This window comes from Anabrus simplex, chromosome 1, assembly GCF_040414725.1.
Source record: "Anabrus simplex isolate iqAnaSimp1 chromosome 1, ASM4041472v1, whole genome shotgun sequence".
Classification (NCBI taxonomy): Eukaryota; Metazoa; Arthropoda; class Insecta; order Orthoptera; family Tettigoniidae; genus Anabrus; species Anabrus simplex.
The window spans coordinates 1,294,251,174-1,294,271,722 of NC_090265.1; the positions used below are offsets into that span (position 1 = coordinate 1,294,251,174).

The 20,549-nt window shown below is 41.1% G+C and overlaps 1 protein-coding gene across 2 annotated transcripts in view; it reads right to left on the reverse strand.

Annotated features, from left to right (window-relative positions):
• LOC136858273 (sialin) overlaps window positions 1-20,549 on the reverse strand; it is a 252,861-nt gene that overhangs the window by 120,708 nt on the left and 111,604 nt on the right. For both annotated transcript variants that reach the window (XM_067137681.2, XM_067137682.2), the window contains exon 7: window positions 12,573-12,705. In XM_067137681.2, the coding sequence (XP_066993782.1) occupies window positions 12,573-12,705 (133 nt within the window). The remainder of the gene's footprint in view (window positions 1-12,572; window positions 12,706-20,549) is intronic.

A 20,549-nucleotide genomic window follows, 5' to 3' on the forward strand; every position in this document is an offset into this window, starting at 1 on the left:
GCGAAGCGTTCCTCCATGTAACCATTTCCTAAAATGTAACGATCTTTTCTTCTATTCTCTTTTAAGCTGCATATTGGGATAGAGAGTGCTAACCCTCTCGAGCTCCCACTCACATTGTCTTGAGGTGAACTTATTTTCTCAACCTATTCTTCGTTAATGTAAAACAAATTGCTCTTTTCTAAAGTCACCTCGGTAGTATGGGATTAGCCCTTGCATTAGTGGCCTAGAGCCAGATTAGGTTTTTTAAAACAAGTGTATTAGGAGTGCAAGTTCGCCTCCTCTCAAATTGTTATTTTAGAGGTCATTTAATTAACATTCTTTTCGTTTAATAGACCTCAGTAGATTGGGTATTTTACCCCTGTGTTTATGTCCGTTGAGGACAGCTTGAAGGTGGAGTTTGGTGTGGCCTGGGAGAGGCTTAAATTTGAGAGCGAGTGGCTCTTTTGAAAATTGTATGTTGTATGCCTCGAGGAGGCTTTTCAGTGTAATTTGGAGCAAGGGCTCCTAGGTATGAATGGGGTTTTCTGCCCCTCTGTTAAAACTTGTGTTTGGGGTAAAACTGAGCTGATTGCCCAAGCATTGTGCACTCGGGGCGCGAAGCCCAAATTCTGTAAATATTGTAACTACCTTATTTTGACTTGCTATTCTGTACCTGCCATGCTTGTTACTTATTTATTTTGAAAAGAAAATATAACCGTATTAAATTTTAAATTTACTTTACAGGCACTATAATTTCGTAGCTTGAGATCCATTCACACCCGCACCTTCTTTCACCTCTACCTACCGCTAAAACACGGTAACAAGTGGTAGCAGAGCGTGGTTGAATGGGTCTCAATTTAGCCCCTTTTGACGGCTAAACATTGTTTGTTCCGAACTCTAACTATTTTCCCAGTTGCTGGAATTTTTTGAGTTTTCAAAATTGTTCTGTCACCATGCCCGGCCCTCGCGATGTTCTCCATCTTAACTATTTGCGCAAGGAGGAGTTGATCTATGAATTAACTATCAGAAATGTGCAATCTGGAGGCACGGTTGCAGTAGACACTAACAAGCTTAGAGAGTCCCTTGATTTGCCCATTTCCATCCCCAATTTGGGAGAGAAAGAAATTGATGACTCTCTTTCCACGATCGTCGAGAATATTATTGGGCTAGCTTCTGTAGTTAGTTTTTTTGATGAAAATGATCCGTCTCCTAATCAAATTAAGCGTGTGCAAGGCAGGCTATATCATTTTTCGAATAGGGTTAACGATCTGTTGTCTCTAAAACTGAATGACGTTCAGAGGAAGGAAGCTAGTACGCTCCTGGAAAATATTTCCGAATTATCTAGTAAGGTCACTCAATTGTTAACTGGGGAAGTTCCTCCCAAATCTGATCAACCCACCATAGTGAATGCAGGTAGTGAGGAAGCGCCTACCAAGGGAGAAGTTAATAGGATAACCGTTGCTGCTCAAACTATCCCTGCCCCATTGGACAACGAATCTGAACGTCGTGCATCTTTGAGTAACATCCGTTCTGAATTAACTTCCTTGCCATTGAAACCTTTACCTACTATGTCACCCGGGTTTAGCAGCTTGCCTCATCCATTGGCAATGTTGCTCAGAGGTATCTCTAAGTTTTCCGTTAATACCACCAGTGATGTAATTTCTTTTTTAAGATTTCTAGTTGAATTTCAGGATCATGCCCTTGTGTTTTCTCTTTCTCCATGTCAAATTTTGCAAATTATCTATCCGTATGCTATTGGTATTCTCTCAGATAAAATCGTAAGAGCCATTGCCGAGCAATCATCTATTGAGGATTTCCATGCCCATTTGCTAGCTAACTTCATCCCGGCTAGGGCCAGGTCCTCCCTTATTCAGAAGTACTATTACCGTGTACAACGCTTGGATGAAAACTTGGCTGATTTCATACAGGACATTAAGTTTTATACTAGGGTGTTTGCTCTTCATTTCCCTGAGGATCAGATTGTACAAGCTATTGTGGAAGGGATTTCACCACCCTACAGGTCATATTTGTGTTTCGCGGCGTGCCCGCAAACTTTCTCTGAACTTGAAGCGTTGGCCGTCTCAGCGGAAGGAGTTAGATACGCCGATTCTTTGCGTGTCGCGAAAGAACCCCCGCCTTCCTTTAGTAATACTCGGCCTCCACCTCGCCGACCAGTCAATCCCCGTAAATGTTATGCTTGCGGGTCGCCTGACCATCTGCGCAACAAGTGTCCACTGATCAAGTCAAGTGGGACAAGGAATGGGGCCGGGTCATCACAAGGCTGTTTTAAGTGTGGGGCCTTCTCACATATCGCCAAGAATTGCCCAAACTCAAATAGCACCCCCTCCTGCTCAACTTCTGGTGCAAATTCCACCTATGCCAATACTAAAAAGTGACTAGTGGCTTCGGCTGAGTCGACTAATCCATCTTCCCGAGACTCAGCCCCTAGTAAACAGGTTGTAAGTGCAGAGAACGGTCAGCCTTCAAATTCATCTTTTGAATGCCCTAAAGAATGTCTTAGGATTGCGGCGGATACCCCCGCACCTGTTCCTTTTCTTAAGATTGAGTTAAATAACGAGCCTATAACAGCTCTCTTAGATTCAGTCAGTGTTTGTTCGATTATTTCGGCTGAATGGTATTCTAAATTGAAAACGGTTTGTAAACTTCCTGACTATGTCTCTTCTCCTGTTCAATACGTATCGGCTAATTCATCTCCATTAGAAATTCTAGGTTCCTTACTGGTCAAAATTCGTATTTTTAAGTTTACATGGAAAGTCAAATTGTTTGTGGCCAAGCAATTGTCTTGCCCCATTATATTGGGAGCTGACTTTATTTCTCACACTGGTCTTGTGCTCGATCTCCAGTCTAGGTCGTGCACATTCAAATTTGCTTCTAATTGTAAAATCCCACTATTAAAGTGTAATTCTGTGTCATGTTCTTCTATTTCGCCTACCCAGGATGAGATGTTGTTAGACCTTAGACATCTACCTGAGGAGCAGGCTGATAGTATTCGCAAACTGTGTCAGTCGTTTCCCGAGGTGTTCTCTGATACTCTTGGTGTTACTGACCTTATTGAATACAAAATTGAGGTCACGGATTCGATTCCTGTCCGTTTTCCACCTTATAGGCTATCTCCACCTAAAATGAAGGCTCTGAAAGAAATTATCGATCAGATGTTGAAGGATGGTATTATTAGGCCCTCTAAGTCGGCGTATTCATCGCCTATTTTTCTAGTCCCGAAACCCCAAGGAGGCTTCAGGCCTGTCATTGATTACAGGGCTCTCAATCGGAAGGTGGTGTTGCAATCTGTGCCCCTTCCTGACCTACATTCTTGTTTTTCATGGTTTCGTAAGGCCAAGTTCTTCACCATCTTGGACTTGAATCAGGCCTATAATCAAATTCCCCTTGCCGAAGAGTCTAAACACCTTACAGCGTTTGCCACGGACTGGAATTTATATGAATACAACCGCGTACCTTTCGGGCTCCCCACGGGGGCAGCTGTGCTCACTAGGCTACTAGATAGGGTCTTCTCCGACATCAAATTCGAGTACTTATATCACTACTTAGATGATGTCGTCGTATTTTCAGAGACTTTTGAAGAACATCTAGATCATCTGCGAGAAGTTCTCGATCGCCTTCGTAAGGCTGGGTTAACTGTTAAGTTGTCCAAGGTTGCCTTTGCTAAGCCCTCTATGTCATTCCTAGGGCATATTGTGTCACCCGATGGTGTAGCAGTCGATCATTCTAGAACACAGGCCATCCGTGATTTTAAACCTCCCAAGGACATTAAAGGTATCGCCAGGTTCATTGGTATGGTGAATTTCTTCAGGAAGTTTATTCCTAACTTCGCTAATAGAGCGGCGCCCTTAAACCTTCTTCGTAGGAAAGGCATCAAATTCGAGTGGGGACCTTCTCAACAAGCCGCTTTTGAAGACCTTAAATTAGCACTTTGTAATGCCCCTGTACTTGCTATGCCTGATTTCTCGAAGAAATTCATTGTCCAAACCGACGCATCGTCGTCGGCGGTAGCTGCAGTCCTTCTCCAAGAGACTGAACTAGGGAGGCGCCCCATCGCCTATGCATCTAGGACTCTCTCGGCTCAAGAAGCAAAGTACTCCATATATGAGCTTGAAGGTTTGGCAGTCTTATTCGCCTTAGAAAAGTTCCGTCTCTATCTGGAACACGTCAAATTCGACCTGGAGACAGATAATCAAGCCTTAAGCTGGGTCTTAGGTAGACCGCGTCGTACTGGTCGTATAGCCCGTTGGGCCATCCGTATTTCTGCCTTCCAATTTGATGTTAGACATATCAGAGGTATCGAAAATGTTGTTGCTGATGGACTCAGCCGTATGTTTTCTAACGACGTCGAGACCCACGAACCGGTCGACAGTTCATCACCTTCCGAGTCCATACTATCTGAGGTTAATGCCATCCTAACAGATGCTCCCATGCTTTTTAGGGATATCGAGAAATACCAACGTGAAGATCCGACGCTGGCTCCGATAATGGAAACCCTTTCTTCTGGGGAACATGTTGTCCCTTATGTTCTGAGGAATGGGGTTCTATGTTGCCCTTCGAGGCATGATAAGATGATGAAAGTTGTTGTTCCAGCTGTTCTTGTACCTATGATCTTCAAGTATTATCATGAGACCCCATTAGGAGGGCATCTTGGTATCTTTAAAACTCGTAAAAAAATTCGTGATATGTTCATCTGGAAAGGTATGGACGGTGAAATCCGTGAACTAGTAAAGGCTTGTAAATCCTGTTTGCTTAGTAAACCGACCATGTCCACCAAGGTAGGCCTCTTGTCTTCTCAGCAAGCGTCGCGCCCTATGGAACGCCTGTATATTGATTATGTAGGACCCTTCCCCCAGTCAAAGGGTAATGCCAACAAGTTCATCTTTGTGTGTGTAGATGGTTTTACCAGATTTTCTTGGTTATTTCCGACTAAGCTGGCTACCGCTCAGTCCACCATTACTTGCTTAAATTCTATTTTTGCTTCTTTTGGTCCGTGCCAATATATGGTATCTGATAATGCTAAGGCTTTTACATCTAATTTATTTCGTAAATTCTGTTTTGACTTGGCCATCTCTCATGTAACTACTTCGGCTTATTACCCTCAACCATCTCTGTCTGAACGGGTTAACCGTAATCTCAGGTCCGCACTTATTGCCTATCATCATGAAGATCCTTCCAGGTGGGACACGTCCCTGCATTGGATAGCTTTTGCTTTGAATTCGGCGGTTCATGAATCTCACAAGTTTACTCCAGCTTCTTTGATGTTCAAGTTTGTTCCCAACACGCCGCTCTCTAACCTCTGGTCTCTGAGTGACATTCTACCCGAGACAATAGATCCGGACAACATTAAAGATCTTTGGAAGAAGGCTAAAGCCAATCTTAAAGTGTCTCATGAAAAGGTTAGGGAAAGGTATGATCGTGGACGGAGACCCACCCCTTTGAAGGTAGGTGACCAGGTTATGGTCAAGAATTTTGTTCCCGCGGGCAAGCTTGCCCCCAGATTTCATGGGCCATGCATCATTCTCGATTTTCTTACTCCGGTTACATTGTTAGTAAGCAATCCAGCCACCGAGAGGATATCTAGGGTTCACCTGTCCCAGGTGAAACCGGTGTAAATTTGTTTCAACTTGCTTCATATAATTTGATAGGAATATGATGGTTATATATATTTTTTTTGAGTTCCACTCTTAAGGCATTCTGCTCCTTCTATTTTATTTTATATGTAAGCATTTCTTGTAAACCTCCCCCGATTGTTAAACTGCCATCCTGTCCTTGTCACGGCCATTACCACGCTCCCGTCTCCTGCTCCACTACACACAGTGGCTGGCTTAGATGAAATGCCATGGATATCTGCACGCCGCTGGCCCCTCAATCTCTCTACATGCCTGTGCCCTCAAAAGAAAAATGATGGTCCAACACAATTCTGCCGCCTAGCTTTAATGTTTCAGTGCCCCCGCAGCCGCGCGGCGCTGTGCCGCGGCTGGGTTCGAGGACGGGCCCCCTCGGCCCCAGCGAGGACGACATGTGCACGGCGAGCCGGAGCTCTCCTCCCGGCCAAGGCTGATGTGCGGCGCACGACCTGCTACTTGCCCGCAGCCTGTATATGTTCACCGCGGGTGCGGCGTGCTTCAACACCTCTGCTCCCCTCATAGTGCGGGCGAGCGGTATCTCAGGGTACTTGAGGGGTCCGAGCGGCTTCCTTTGGACGCAAGCTGTAACGGCCGGTCTGGCCATCCAACTTAGCCTACATCAACTACAGAGACATTCCTGTTCAACCTTAATACCGTTTCATGGGAATTCAACAGCAATATTTGGTGGACATTGCAAAATTTTTCTTCACTTTTAAGTATTAAAAGTTTATCCTCAGAATTCAACTACTACAAACAGAAAGACTTTACTTCACTTGCAACAACAAAATTTTGAAACTGAAACAAACCAAATTAAGAAAATCTCATAAATGCTTCTGCAATCTATCTTCATATTCACATCATGACTTGGAACTTGTTTCAAACTGACTTCATGTGTCATCCCTCGAGGAACTTTTGGGGGGGGGGAGGTCTGTACCGGGCGGTACACCTCCACTCCGCTAATTTAAAATGTGCGCCTGTGGAAACTCCTCTGCTGGAGGAAGTCTGAACTTTATTTACCCTATTAATTTTCTAGTTTCTCAGAAGATGTCACCACATGGAAATTTTTGAGTTTGTGAACTGTGTCATTTTCGACGTACTTTTGTTTTGCTTGAAGTAAGAAGTGTGAACTTTCTCTTCTAGAGGACACCACTGAAAAACTACAATAGTGCACCCTAGTGGGAAGAAAAATAACTGTTCTTTGGAGAAAATTTTATTTCAAAAGTTTGTTCTTTGTTAAATTTCTTTCTGTTATTGTTTAAGTTGGCTGTATACCCCTCTCTTTCCCCTTGTTTTGCATTTGACCAATCCCGAATTTCTGTTATTAATTTCTGACCAATCATTGGTATCTTCCCCCAACTTGGATATGTTTCTGTACCCGAGCCAATAAAAAGTTTGTGGGAGGGTGTTTTCTTTCCCCTAACACCTAGAACCTTCCGCGAGAGGATATAAACTGCTGATTTTTGGGTCTCCGGGCCACTTCTGTTCCATCTTTCAGTGTATTAAGTACATAGCAGGAGGCGGGAAGCGCTTCTTTCCTCGGCTGCGGTCATCAATAAGGTAATGGCCGATTAATAAATTCTTTCTTTGCTAGCTCAGCAGTTTAACTCTCGGGGCGGGTGCGAAGCGTTCCTCCATGTAACCATTTCCTAAAATGTAACGATCTTTTCTTCTATTCTCTTTTAAGCTGCATATTGGGATAGAGAGTGCTAACCCTCTCGAGCTCCCACTCACATTGTCTTGAGGTGAACTTATTTTCTCAACCTATTCTTCGTTAATGTAAAACAAATTGCTCTTTTCTAAAGTCACCTCGGTAGTATGGGATTAGCCCTTGCATTAGTGGCCTAGAGCCAGATTAGGTTTTTTAAAACAAGTGTATTAGGAGTGCAAGTTCGCCTCCTCTCAAATTGTTATTTTAGAGGTCATTTAATTAACATTCTTTTCGTTTAATAGACCTCAGTAGATTGGGTATTTTACCCCTGTGTTTATGTCCGTTGAGGACAGCTTGAAGGTGGAGTTTGGTGTGGCCTGGGAGAGGCTTAAATTTGAGAGCGAGTGGCTCTTTTGAAAATTGTATGTTGTATGCCTCGAGGAGGCTTTTCAGTGTAATTTGGAGCAAGGGCTCCTAGGTATGAATGGGGTTTTCTGCCCCTCTGTTAAAACTTGTGTTTGGGGTAAAACTGAGCTGATTGCCCAAGCATTGTGCACTCGGGGCGCGAAGCCCAAATTCTGTAAATATTGTAACTACCTTATTTTGACTTGCTATTCTGTACCTGCCATGCTTGTTACTTATTTATTTTGAAAAGAAAATATAACCGTATTAAATTTTAAATTTACTTTACAGGCACTATAATTTCGTAGCTTGAGATCCATTCACACCCGCACCTTCTTTCACCTCTACCTACCGCTAAAACACGGTAACAATATATACAGAATCTCCTTCAGCTTCTTGAGCCAGCATACGTTTAGCGTACGTATCAATTCCACGAGTTCTACACCTCAGCTCATCAAAGCCGGAGTTTCTTAAGGTTCTATTCATGGTCCAACACTCTTTTAACATTTAAACATACGGTATTCCATCGCCTCCCTTCGTCAACATCGCAATGTATGCAGATGATACTGCTGTCTTCACACTACATCATGACACTTTAACTGCCACTCACTGCCTGCAAGCTTCTATGTAAAACATATCAACGTGGTTAGATGTCTGGAGAATTTCACTGAATGTTCCGAAATGTGAAACCGTGATATTTACTCTTCGACCTCCACCACCCTCACCATCAATAATTCTAAATAATAAACTAAACTAACAATAATAAAATAACAATAATAAACTAATAATAATCTATTAATAATATAAGAATAATAATCTAATAATTCTAAATTCTACCATGGACGCCTAACGACAAGGTCGCGAAGTACCTGGGAGTGTTCCTTAAACTGGAAGGTATCCATACGCGATATGAGTAATTTGTTTTGTACAAACGGACGGGAAAAAATGTTATTTTCAACCCGGAAAGTTCAATGAGTCATGCGGGCATCCCAGATTCCAATGAGGTGGCCTTGTTGATGTTTTTGTCATGAGATCCAGAAGAAGTTCAGGGCGTGGTCTTGACATGAGGATCTACTCGTGATTGGATGACCAGGATCAATCTCGACGTATCATGTAAGAGAAGGAGGAAGCTGTGGTCTATATAGACATGTGATCAAACGGCGAGAAGCATACCGGACTGGACTTCAGACTTTCGTGGAGAAGACATGACTTCAAACAGTGAAAGAGAAGAGATGTAACTTTTGTGGAACGTGGTCTTATCATGTTTGTGAAGTGTGGTAATAACCTACAACTGTAGGGTGCTTAGGCACTTGGTATTGTATCCCTTGTGGCGGCTTGGTATTATATGCTGGTGATAGCTGAGAAGTGCTGTATTTCAGACTTTCCATCATTTATATTCTGGAACAGCAAACGTGTGTTGTTCAAGTGAATATGTCTTTAAACCAAGTGTTAGAGTCAGTGAACACAGTATTATAAATGTACAGTATCTGTGTGATATAACAAGTGCCAATTGTGAAAATATGCAAGTCGTGTTGATACACAGAGATAGTGAAGGGTATTCATCCACATATATATGCTTTGTTATGAACTTTCTTGGGGCTGGCTGCAAATGGTAGCTTGGTCCTCGCTTTTTGTGTCCCACTGTTTTTGTTGTTGTAAATATGGAGTCCTCCAGTGATACTTTGTGAGTGTATTTTATGTATATTTTGCTGTGTTGATGAAGTGCTCATGCACGGATGTTATTCAGAATATAGTTAGTCGTTTAGAATCAGTGCAGTTATTGATGAACCTACCTAGTGTAAGAGAAGGCCTAATGGCCTTAACTACGCCAATAAAGACATTTATCTATCTATCTATTTAGTCGTTCTCAGAAGGTTAGGTAAGGCCTGAAGCAGATGTACCAGCACGCAGCATTATTTACACGCCCTGGGATCGAAAGAATTATCATGCTCTATCAAAATTCGAGGGATCCATTCCGGTGAACTCTGGCGTTTATACTACGGATTTTTCGATTATTTTATTCATTTATTTTATTTTAATTATGTTAGTAATTTATTTAGTTATTTATTCACATATTTTAAATTAGATTTCAATTTATGCCCAAGCGTGGAGCTATTAAGTATTTTATTTTATCCATATTGCCATGATTATTGCTATGGTTATGAATTATTATTATTATTATTATTATTATTATTATTATTGTATATTTACATATACTGGTCCGACTCGTTGGCTGAATGGTTATCGTACTGGCCTTCGGTTTTGAGGGTCCCGGGTTCGATTCCCGGCCGGGTCGCGGATTTTAATAGTGTTTGATTAATTCTTCTGGCTTGGGGACTGGGAGTTTGCGTTTGTTCCAACCGTTTCCTCTTCACATTCAGACAACACACTACACTACCAGTCACCACATAAACACGCAATAGTGATTACATCCTTCTATATAAGGTTGTCGTCAGGAAGGGCATCCGGCCGTAAAATAGGGCCAAATCCACATATGTGTGACACAGTTCGCACCCGCGACCCCACAGGTGTGGGAAAATCTGTAGTAGAGGAAGAAGAAGAAGAATGTTATTTACATATATTACAGTGTCTCATGCCTGCAATGTTTTAACGCGTATTATTTGCAGAAGAATGAAAAGACAAAATGAAACTGAGTTGGGAGGAGATCAATTTGGCTTCAGAAGAAATACAGGAACACGTGAAGCAATCCTGACTGATCTTAGAGGACCGAATTAAGAAAGACAAACCACGCACATGGCAGTCGTAGATCTAGAAAAGGCATTTGATAATATTGATTGGACCAAGCTATTTGGGATTCTAAAGGTGACCGTGATCAGATGCCGAGAAAGTAGAATAATCCATGATCTATATAAAAATCAGCCTGCAGTCATAAGAATCAAGGACTTTGGAAAAGAAGGCAGCAATCCAGAAAGGATTGAGGCAAGGCTGCAGTTTGTCCCCTCTCCTTTTCAATGTTTACATAGAACAGGCGATACAGGAAATCAAAGAGGAATTTGGAAAAGGAATCACAATCCAAGGAAAGGAAGTCAATACCCTGAGGTTTGACGATGATACTGTTATTTTATCTGACTCTGCAAAAGATCTGGAGGATTTACTGAATGGTAATGACGGAGTCTTGTGGAAGGAGTACAAGATGAAAATAAATAATTCAAAATCAAAAGTAATGGAGGACAGTCGAACGAAGTAGGCTCATTCACAATAACTAACTAAAGCCCTTAAATGCATGTTTATAGGAAAAAAACGGTGTCATAAAAATGTCTGAGATCCTTACAGAGCTGTTACTATAACCAATATAAAGGTTCTCAGGTTGCATTTTATATCTCTGACCACTGGCGCAGAGCTTTCGCGTTGATGATACCTCCCTTAATATCTGCCCTACTGAAAAGATCACCTTGAAGTGATATGAACGACGGAACTTCGAAAAAAAATCAGATTTTTCATAATTATCTGCGTTATTATCAGTCGTAGATAAATACATGCATGGTATAAACGAACGGAAATAACATATTCTTAAAGGTTCTGTTATATAACTTACAGTCTTTTGATAGACCAAATATTAACGAAAATATTTGAGAAAATCCTTCCTATAAATACAAACTCTATGTGATTAGCATGACGTCATATGCACCCGACAACACGATCCTGAGTGAGAAGATTCCTGAGTGAGAAGTTTGGTTGAATTAAGTCCAGCCAGTTTTCCACTTTAAGAGTATACAGACAAACAGACAGACAGACACCAAAAGGAAAAGTTCTACCTCATTTTTCCTCAGTGTTCAGTTTCATTATGTGGGGTTAATTTTCAAGCCGAGCAAAACGTTATGCATCCTCTGATTTTCTCCTGTTATGGATCCTTCAAATAACTGTAGGTGTGCGAGGGTGTCTGTCACTGGCTGCAGAGCATGAAGCCCGTAGAAAATAGTATTCTTCTCCGTCATCTGAAGAGTAAGCGGAATTATGTGCATAACAACATGTATTATTATTATTATTATTATTATTATTATTATTATTATTATTATTATTATTATTATTATTATTTACAAAATCTCCCGTGGCTCAGACGGCGGTGCGTCTGCCTCTCATCGCTGGATACCGTGTTCAAATCCCGGTCACTCCATGTGAGATTTCTGCTGGACAAAGTGGAGGCGGGACAGGTTTGTCTCCGGGTACTCCGGTTTTTCCTGTCATCTTTCATTCCAGCAACACTCTCCATTATCATTTCATAATAACACCTATTAGTCATTCATATATCACTTTGGGAGTGACGATCCCATCGTACTAATAGTCTATATGTTTCATTCATTACATCCTTGACCCGATCAAAGACTGGAAAACAGGTTGTAGGTTTTCATTTTCATTATTATTTACAATTTTCTTTACGTCGCACCGACACAGGTAGGTCTTATGGCGACGATGGGATAGGAAAGGCCTAGGAGTGGGAAGGAAGCGGCCGTGGCCTTAATTAAGGTACAGCCCCTGCATTTGCCTGGTGTGAAATTGGGAAGAAATATTTAAAATAAACAGACGTTTCACATATAGTCCACATATTTTACATATAATCAATAGTGTAAAAGAAAATGGAAATATTTTCTTCTGGTGTTCCTATAAACCCACAGTCTATTCAGTGATTTTTACTCGTAAATGATATGCATATCGAAATCTGCTCCTGAATGTGTTGACTGTGAAAACAGAGTTTGGTCAACATCTATCCAGGCGTTTCAGCGTGATGGTGGAACAAACAAACACGAAAGATATAAACCACTGATACGGTCTTGAGTTGACCTAAACCGGATAACTATATCAAAATAACGCAAAATGAATGAAATTACAGACTCAGTACAATTTTATTTATAAGATATAAGACTGAATGAACTTACAAACTGCTGTTGCCAACTTGCGAACTCCTGTTCGGGACATAATCAGATTACGTATCAAGTAATCGCCGAGAACAGAGAAGAGGTATCCAAATATGCTCCTGAAGATGTGAGGGAGACCAGAAAGCACACCAGTCTGAAAGGGAGAAGTAAAGATTACCGTATGATATTATTTTAGACATTAAACTTATTCAATGATGTGTATCTCTAACATAGGTCAGATCAATCTCTGGTGAAATATCATACAGACAGTGTCTTGTATCTTCTAGACTGGATCATAAAAAGTTGGTTATTTTCATAGACCTGCCTCAGGATCATCTTTGACTTCGACGATATGAAAGAGAATGAGGTATAAGGAATACTGGTAACACCATTCCTTATCGAGGCCAGCCTTTATAATAAATAGTTTTAAAGTATGGCTTGTAGGGTCGGTTGAGGCCTGTGTGTCAGTGAGCTTAGCGGACTAACATGTAATATCACCATCTGACTTCATGAGGAAAATAAGGAGAAACTATCTCACTCCACATCAGCCTGATACACTTCTTCAGTGACACCTGGGATTTCTGTGATAACTGATAGATGAGCTGTTGGGAATCCAACATGGCTTCTTACAAAGGAATCAACATATACATCTCTTATATTTCTGAAGTGTTATGACTTTCTACATGTGAGCATTACAGAATCTAGAGATCACTGAAAACATCAACGGATAGCTGTAGAATATTATCCACTATCTGCTTTGAAAATGTAGCATTTCTGCATTTCAATAAATAACATTGTTAGGCTATATTCAGACAACAGGAGGACAGCAGTAAAGGTCAATAGTTGTCAAGAGCTTATGGGTAGATAATCACATGCAGGGAATTGTACTGTGTTTCTATCAATCTATTCTCTCGATTTTGTATCAGTCGTGAGTCAATAATCGCGAAAAAACCTCGTCAGAAAGTTAATGTTGTTGATGTAACGGCGGCCACAAAAATTCTCAGACTATCGTTTTTCTTCCAATAATTAAGATTTACATGCGTAATCCAAAATAAAGATATTTTTCGAAAAGTACAAAATCACAGAGTGTACAACAGATAAACATTTCCGAAAACCAGGTATTCTCTTCCATCACTCACATGACACTTTGATGGAAATAATTATTGTATTGCTTCGGTAGCGGGTGCCTCAGATTCAATGTTTATTTCAGTTGGATTCCATTCGGGAACCTCTTCATTTGATTGTGTTGATCAATCTAATGTATGTGTCTTCTGTCTTATTGGGAAGAAGAGCAAATACAACATGTATTATATTTGTTTCCTCACCAGTAGGCTACTTCCGAGATCAACATATATCGTATACAGAAGTGAGAACTGGCTGCCGGAACTTTTGAATACCATCCGTAAGAAATACGTTATGTGTTTTGAGGCATTATCTTCCCTTCTTTAATCCTCGTTGTCTCCAAGAAAAAGAGCTACTGCCGTTGGCCATACGTTACGTGTCTTCGTTCAAATTAAAAACTCAATGCCTTGGTTATTTTTGGGCTCACTGCGCTTGATTTCTGTGTGAGTAGAATGCTTTTATAATCGAAAACTTCTGTTCGCACTATAACGTTTGACCATTGCTTTGAAAATTTATCTAGCTAACTAGTATGTATCACCATACGCCCGCATTTTAAATCGAGTAGAAAGGGTTCGATATGTTCCACCTTAAGCATGCGAATAGGTTGAACATTTATTCCTTCAAAGGATTGCTACCACGGCTCGTGTGTTTGGAAACTGCTCCAGGTAAACAATCGAACCCGCACTGGACCTCTTCTTGGAAGTCGCGTGTTTTGAGACGTGACCGCTTCCAGCAACCAACTCTGAGAGAGCTCAAGAAGGTGTTGCCCATCCAAGGGGACCACCGGATTACTCCATACAGTCGGATGCACGACTGTTTGGCAAGTAGCCTACAAGGTTGTAGCTGTGCTTCCACACAAGCACGTGCATCTATACCAGAGGAAGACAGTTTCAGGCGCTGTGACGTGTCGGAACGAAGAGCAAGCCTGTCAGATCGTGTGACGTCAGGCGAGAGCTGAGTAATGTAATGTCATCGAGAGAACCGAAACTGATGGAAACAAAGAACATAACGTATCCATCCACGGTCTTCACGTTGATTGGAGAATGATCGGGCTACTTCCGAGCACATGGCAAGAGCCACGTGGGGTTGTCCAGTGTAATTACCTTGCCTGATTGCCGCAATTACATCATAAAGTTGCTGGATGCTACTGTTGTCAACGTGTAGATGAAATGCAATGGTAATATTATGGATACAAGCAAATTATATTCACTGTCCACGAGGAACAGTGTTACCAACTTAGCGGATTTTCCGCTACATTTGGCGGAATTAGAAGACTGTCGGCGGAGAAATATACCATTTAGCGGACAGCGGAATTTTTTAGCGGAATTTAGCGTTTTATCCATTTTACTTTTCTAAAAAAAAAAAATGTACTCCAGTCTGTCTCTGAGCTATTCCGTGTTTCTTGTCAGGAGCCAGCAGTCACATGAGGAAAACATGTTATTTGATTTGATGTTATTAGATCATGGTATCATAAATTTGTAATGCGTCTTAGTTGACGAATGACGACAGATAATGAAACTGTGAAAGAGTAGCATTTATATTTATGCTATGAAGGAAGACCGTTTAATGAACTGGCCTGATCTGTGTGTGGCCCTTGAGGTAGGGGATTCACCTAGTTTGTATCCGGCAGTAAAACGCCTACAAGTTTTAGCTCGCCGGCTCGCAGGTAGGGGGTTAATCCCAGTGAAACTCACAGATCAGGTGAGTGCAGACATTTACTTTTATTATTATTATTATTATTATTATTATCATTATTATTATTATTATTATTATTATTATTATTATTATTATTATTATTATTATTATTATTATTATTATTATTATTATTATTTGAGATCGGGTTTCTTGGCGGAATTTTAGCGGATTTTTAGTAGTATTTAGCGGATCTTGAAAATATAAGTTGGCAACACTGACGAGGAATAAACTACAAGCGAATGATATCACATCTGGATATGCCATGGCGGCGACCCATGCCCTCATGCTGATGCGCCATGTTGAAGCATGAGGGCATGGGTCGCCGCCATTCTTCAGATTGAATTACTTGTTTATATTAATGACAATGAATCGGTTGTTGCATATTATTCTGACTGAAATTATTTGAGAAATATTTTGGACATTGTGCACATAGGATCCCATTATGCTATGATCTGACTAGCGAGCTATTCTGATGTCTCCGCTTAGACGTTCTGCGGTAGCAACAACCAATAAATGTTAACACGAACACGTGCTCATGTTTACAGCATGATTGGTTTTCTCGCTGACGGCGGTTACACAGTTCGTGCGTAACTTCGGCCGAAGTAACACGGCAAGCGGCGTGTCGGTACTGTGCGGTTATCGCGTAGTACAGGTGTGTGTTCCTAATACATATTTTGTGTAGTCCTTGGAAAATTGTACGTACAATCATGGCAAGTCTAAGGAAGAACACTATAAAATGTATTTTCGAAGACAGGATTAATAGGCCTTCACGTTTAGAAATCCATCGTTGGATTAGTCACGAACTAAAACTTAACAGATTGCCATACAGTTAAATAACGGGGAAAATGCTATGTACATAAAACTAGTATCTGTGACTCTTTATGAAAACCTTCTAGCACGTCACGAAGGAGTGAAAACTTTTCTATTAGCTAATGGCGGTACCACTAAAGTAACGATTTCGGCAGCGGATACTTTAACTAAACGCGTACGTGTGTTCAACCTCCCTCCAGAAATAAACAACGATCGCCTTGCACGAGTTCTCTCTACATAATTATGGAGTAGTCAAACACATCCAGGAAGAACGAACGGTGGAATGAAGCCTACGAATTTGCTGATGTAATGGCATACGAATTGTAAAAGTAGAACTTAAGTACCCCATCCCGTCTCAGCTTATGCTGAATGATTGTAGAATTCTACTATCGTACGAAGAACAATCAAAATCATGTTTCTATTGTAAAGAAACGACACACCTTCAAATAGATTGTCCCAATAGGAAAGCCCGTCCCGCGCTGAGGAGAAAACAAACATACATTTCCGCATTGGCCGAGTCTGATGGGAGCAGTACACTAAGCAACACAACAGATGCAGAAGTCGGCGTTCTCTCGCCTGAATACTCAGTCGTATTAGAAAGTATTACTCACCCTCCGTATAAACAACAATACGACTTTCAAGAAACCCCCCTTCTACCTGACAGCATGGCAGACACATCTTTACCTCGTAGTACGGAAGAAGCAATCAGGACACTTTTTAGTAACAACCTTGAGAAGGGGGAAAATATTCAGACACTACAGGAGACTGTAGATCAGGCGGCTGCTGACGAGAGCCCAATTGAAATGAAACAAATAGTAAATACACCACTAGAAAGACAACTGTGGTCTGAGGATATGGAAGTTCAGGAAGACACCCATACACCAACAGGAGACACTCAGTTAACAAAAAAAGAATACACACCCAGATTTTACAAACCATCCAATTACAGACAACAAACAAACAAACAAACAAACAAACAAACAAACAAAGTCTGCTACCTTGCGCAGTGGAGACATGGAGTTTACACCTGATTCGGAAAATTCTTCCATTGCTGACCCTATAATTGATCCTAACACAACAGGACCGAGTGTCAGTGAAAGTGCAGTGACCTTGCTAGCAGGTGACAAGACTACCCCGAATACGACAGGCAGTACCAAGGACTCTACTTACTTACTTACTTTACTCGTTTTCATTCCCCACCCTGAAGGGGTGGGGCGGGCCACCTAGAGGGTGACGCCCTCGCTCTGGCCAAGAGTTGCGGGCGGGTTGGGGAGGTTTGATGGATGAGGGAGGTGGGTAGGAGGATGTGAAAAATAGAGGAGATGGTAGGGGGTTGGGCCTCTTTACTGAGCTTTATTGAATGAGCATTTCCAAAAGTTACAGAGAAGAATTAAGGACTCTACAACTTACAGATGAAAGTTGTCAACAAATACGTTGCAAGTGACGAATCAAAACCGTACAACACCCACAGGCGTAGTACCTCACGCAGTCGGCTTAAATAATAGAAAGTATAAACCAGTGCATGTGTGACAGTGTGTTGACCACAACAGCGTAATCATATCCTTCTACCGGAATGAGTTCTACTACAATTACCTTGATTCTTCCCTTGTTTCTGCAGATGACTCTCCTACGTTGTGCCACCACCTTGAATGTATACGGCGCCAAAAGTCTAACCACGCAAGCTTTCTTCAGGATTTTCTCAGGGTTCATGACATAGATATCCTATTTCTTCAAGAAGTTAATGATCCAAACTTAGACTGGCTGTCGGGATACGAATATAAAGTAAACGTTGGTCCATCACTTCGAGGTACGGCCATAATATATAGAGCAGGACTGACTTTTTCTGAAGCGGAGTTTCATCCCAATGGTAGAATTGTTGCTGTGCAATGTGAGGACACCCTTTTTATTAATGTTTATGCTCCGTCCGGTTCTCAAGGGCGTCTAGACAGAGAACGCTTATTTGAAGATGACATCAGATATTTTGTGCAGGGCCCTATTAACAACATAATTTTGGCCGGTGATTTTAACTGTGTATTAAATCCGCGTGATCAAACTGGACATTTCAATAACTGTCTCAGCCTACAAAATCTTGTTGAGGGATTACACTTACATGACGTTTGGGAGCTGAAACATGGAACTGATGTCCAATTTACATTCTACAGGGCCGGGTCCGCTTCTAGAATAGATAGGGCATATATATCACGAGAGATGATAACTAGGCTACACAGTTCTGAGGTTATACAGGTGTCATTCAGTGACCATCGTGCTCTCCTCTTTCGTTACTCAACAACAGTACGACCACCTCTACATGGGCATGGATACTGGAAACTTAATACGTCCCTCTTGTACGACCAAGATGTCCAAAATGATTTTCGAACACTATGGATGAAATTATGTAGTAAACGATCTAAATACCATTACCATGTGACCCGGTGGACGGATACTGTTAAACCAGAAATTAGACGATTTTTTCAAAAGATTTCCAAACAACGGGCAAAGGAAAAGAGAAATACCTTGAATTTTTATTATGAAGTTTTATAGCATCTTCAACGACAGTAAGCCTGTGGAGAGAATGTCCTTAATAAAATGAAAGAACTCAAACACACTATCATTAATATTCAAGAGAATCATCTGAAAGGGGCGTTCATCCGTGCAAAAGTACCCTCAGTAGTTGAAGAAGAGCGTGCTTCACTATTTCACATTTTGACTGAAAGACGTAAAGGGAAAAGAAAAGCTATCTATATATTTAAAAAATTTATGAAAACTAAAGTCAGTCAGTCCGGCCATTGTACATTGCGGGCGGAGCCAGCTGGAAACTGCTAGTTAATTACTAAACTCCGGGATGAGCATGGTCACATGCAGTCGGATATGAAGGAGGTCCTCAACTACTTCTACTACTACTACTCAGACTACTTCACAACACTATTCCATGACGGTCAATTTCCTTCATTTTTCTTTTAACTGAAAGGTATTCATGCACAGATCTGTCATCAGGTTCTATAAATCACTTAACTTCCGCCTTCCTCAAATTATTTGATTTTTTCAATTTTTTGTCTGTTTGAAGCAATCATATCTTTGGTTCTGATTGAGGTACGGAATTCGTTTTGGCCTAAGAACACTCAGTGGATCAAGCTCTTTCAATTCAGCTCTTAACTATTCAAATTGGTTGATTCTGAGGAATGTTATGAGTGCACATTCAATTTGACGTCTCATTTCTTCAACATTTTTTCTCATTGAAGCAATCATATCTTTCGTTCTAATTGAGTTACGCAGTTCATTTTGGTCTAAAACACTCAGTGCATCAAGTGCTTTCTTTTGAGGTAATAACTACTTAGATTGGTAGATTCTGAAAAAAGTTATGAGTAGTGTTGTACCAAGAACGTTTAATTAAATTTCCTTGTGTGATGTATTTGCAAGTGTTTTGTTGACATAATATTACATTCTATTACCACAGCAGATCATATGCTTTATTTCATTAACTCAAAACTTTGCAAATACATCCGTGAGGATAGTAACGAACAACACCATACTTTGTACATTGCGGGCGGAGCCAGCGGGAAACTGCTAGTTAACCGGGATGAGCATGGTCACATACAGTCGGATATGAAGGAGGTCCTCAAAATTGGTGCAGACTACTTCACAACACTATTCCATGACGACCCACCCATTAATCAGCACTTTTACAGCATCCTACAGCACGGTCTACCAACACTGAATAAAGAAGATGAGTCAAGTTTGATTGCAGATGTTACCTCGGAGGAAGTACTCTCTGCACTTTCCCAAGCACAGCGCCATCGCTCTCCAGGCCCAGATGGAATAATTTATGAATTCTACAAAATAATGTGGGACATAATAGGGGACGACCTGTTGCAAGTGTACCAAGAAATACTAGAAAGGCCACACACCTTAACGGAAGATTTCACGTCCGGAATTAATATTTTAATTCCCAAAACCACAAGACCTATAAGAATGGAAGACTTCAGGCCGATCACCTTGCTAAATACAGATTACAAGATCTTCACTAAAATAATAGCATCTGAATAAAACTGCAGTTGCAACAGATCATCGGACAATGGCAATCGTGTGGGACATCAGGTCAAAATATTATCTCCAATCTGTTAGTGCTGAGAAACATCATTCTGTTACATGACAAAGCCTCATCGAAAGTTCCTCCCACGACACTCGTAAGTTTGGACTTCCACAAGGCCTTCGACAGAATAAAACATCCGTATCTATGGTCCACAATGCAAACTTTCGCCTTTCCACCTAAATTGATTGAGTGCATTAAAGGACTGTATAGAACAGCCACCTCACGAATCATTACAAATGGACATCTAACTGTGAAAATACCTATACGGAAATCAGTTCGTC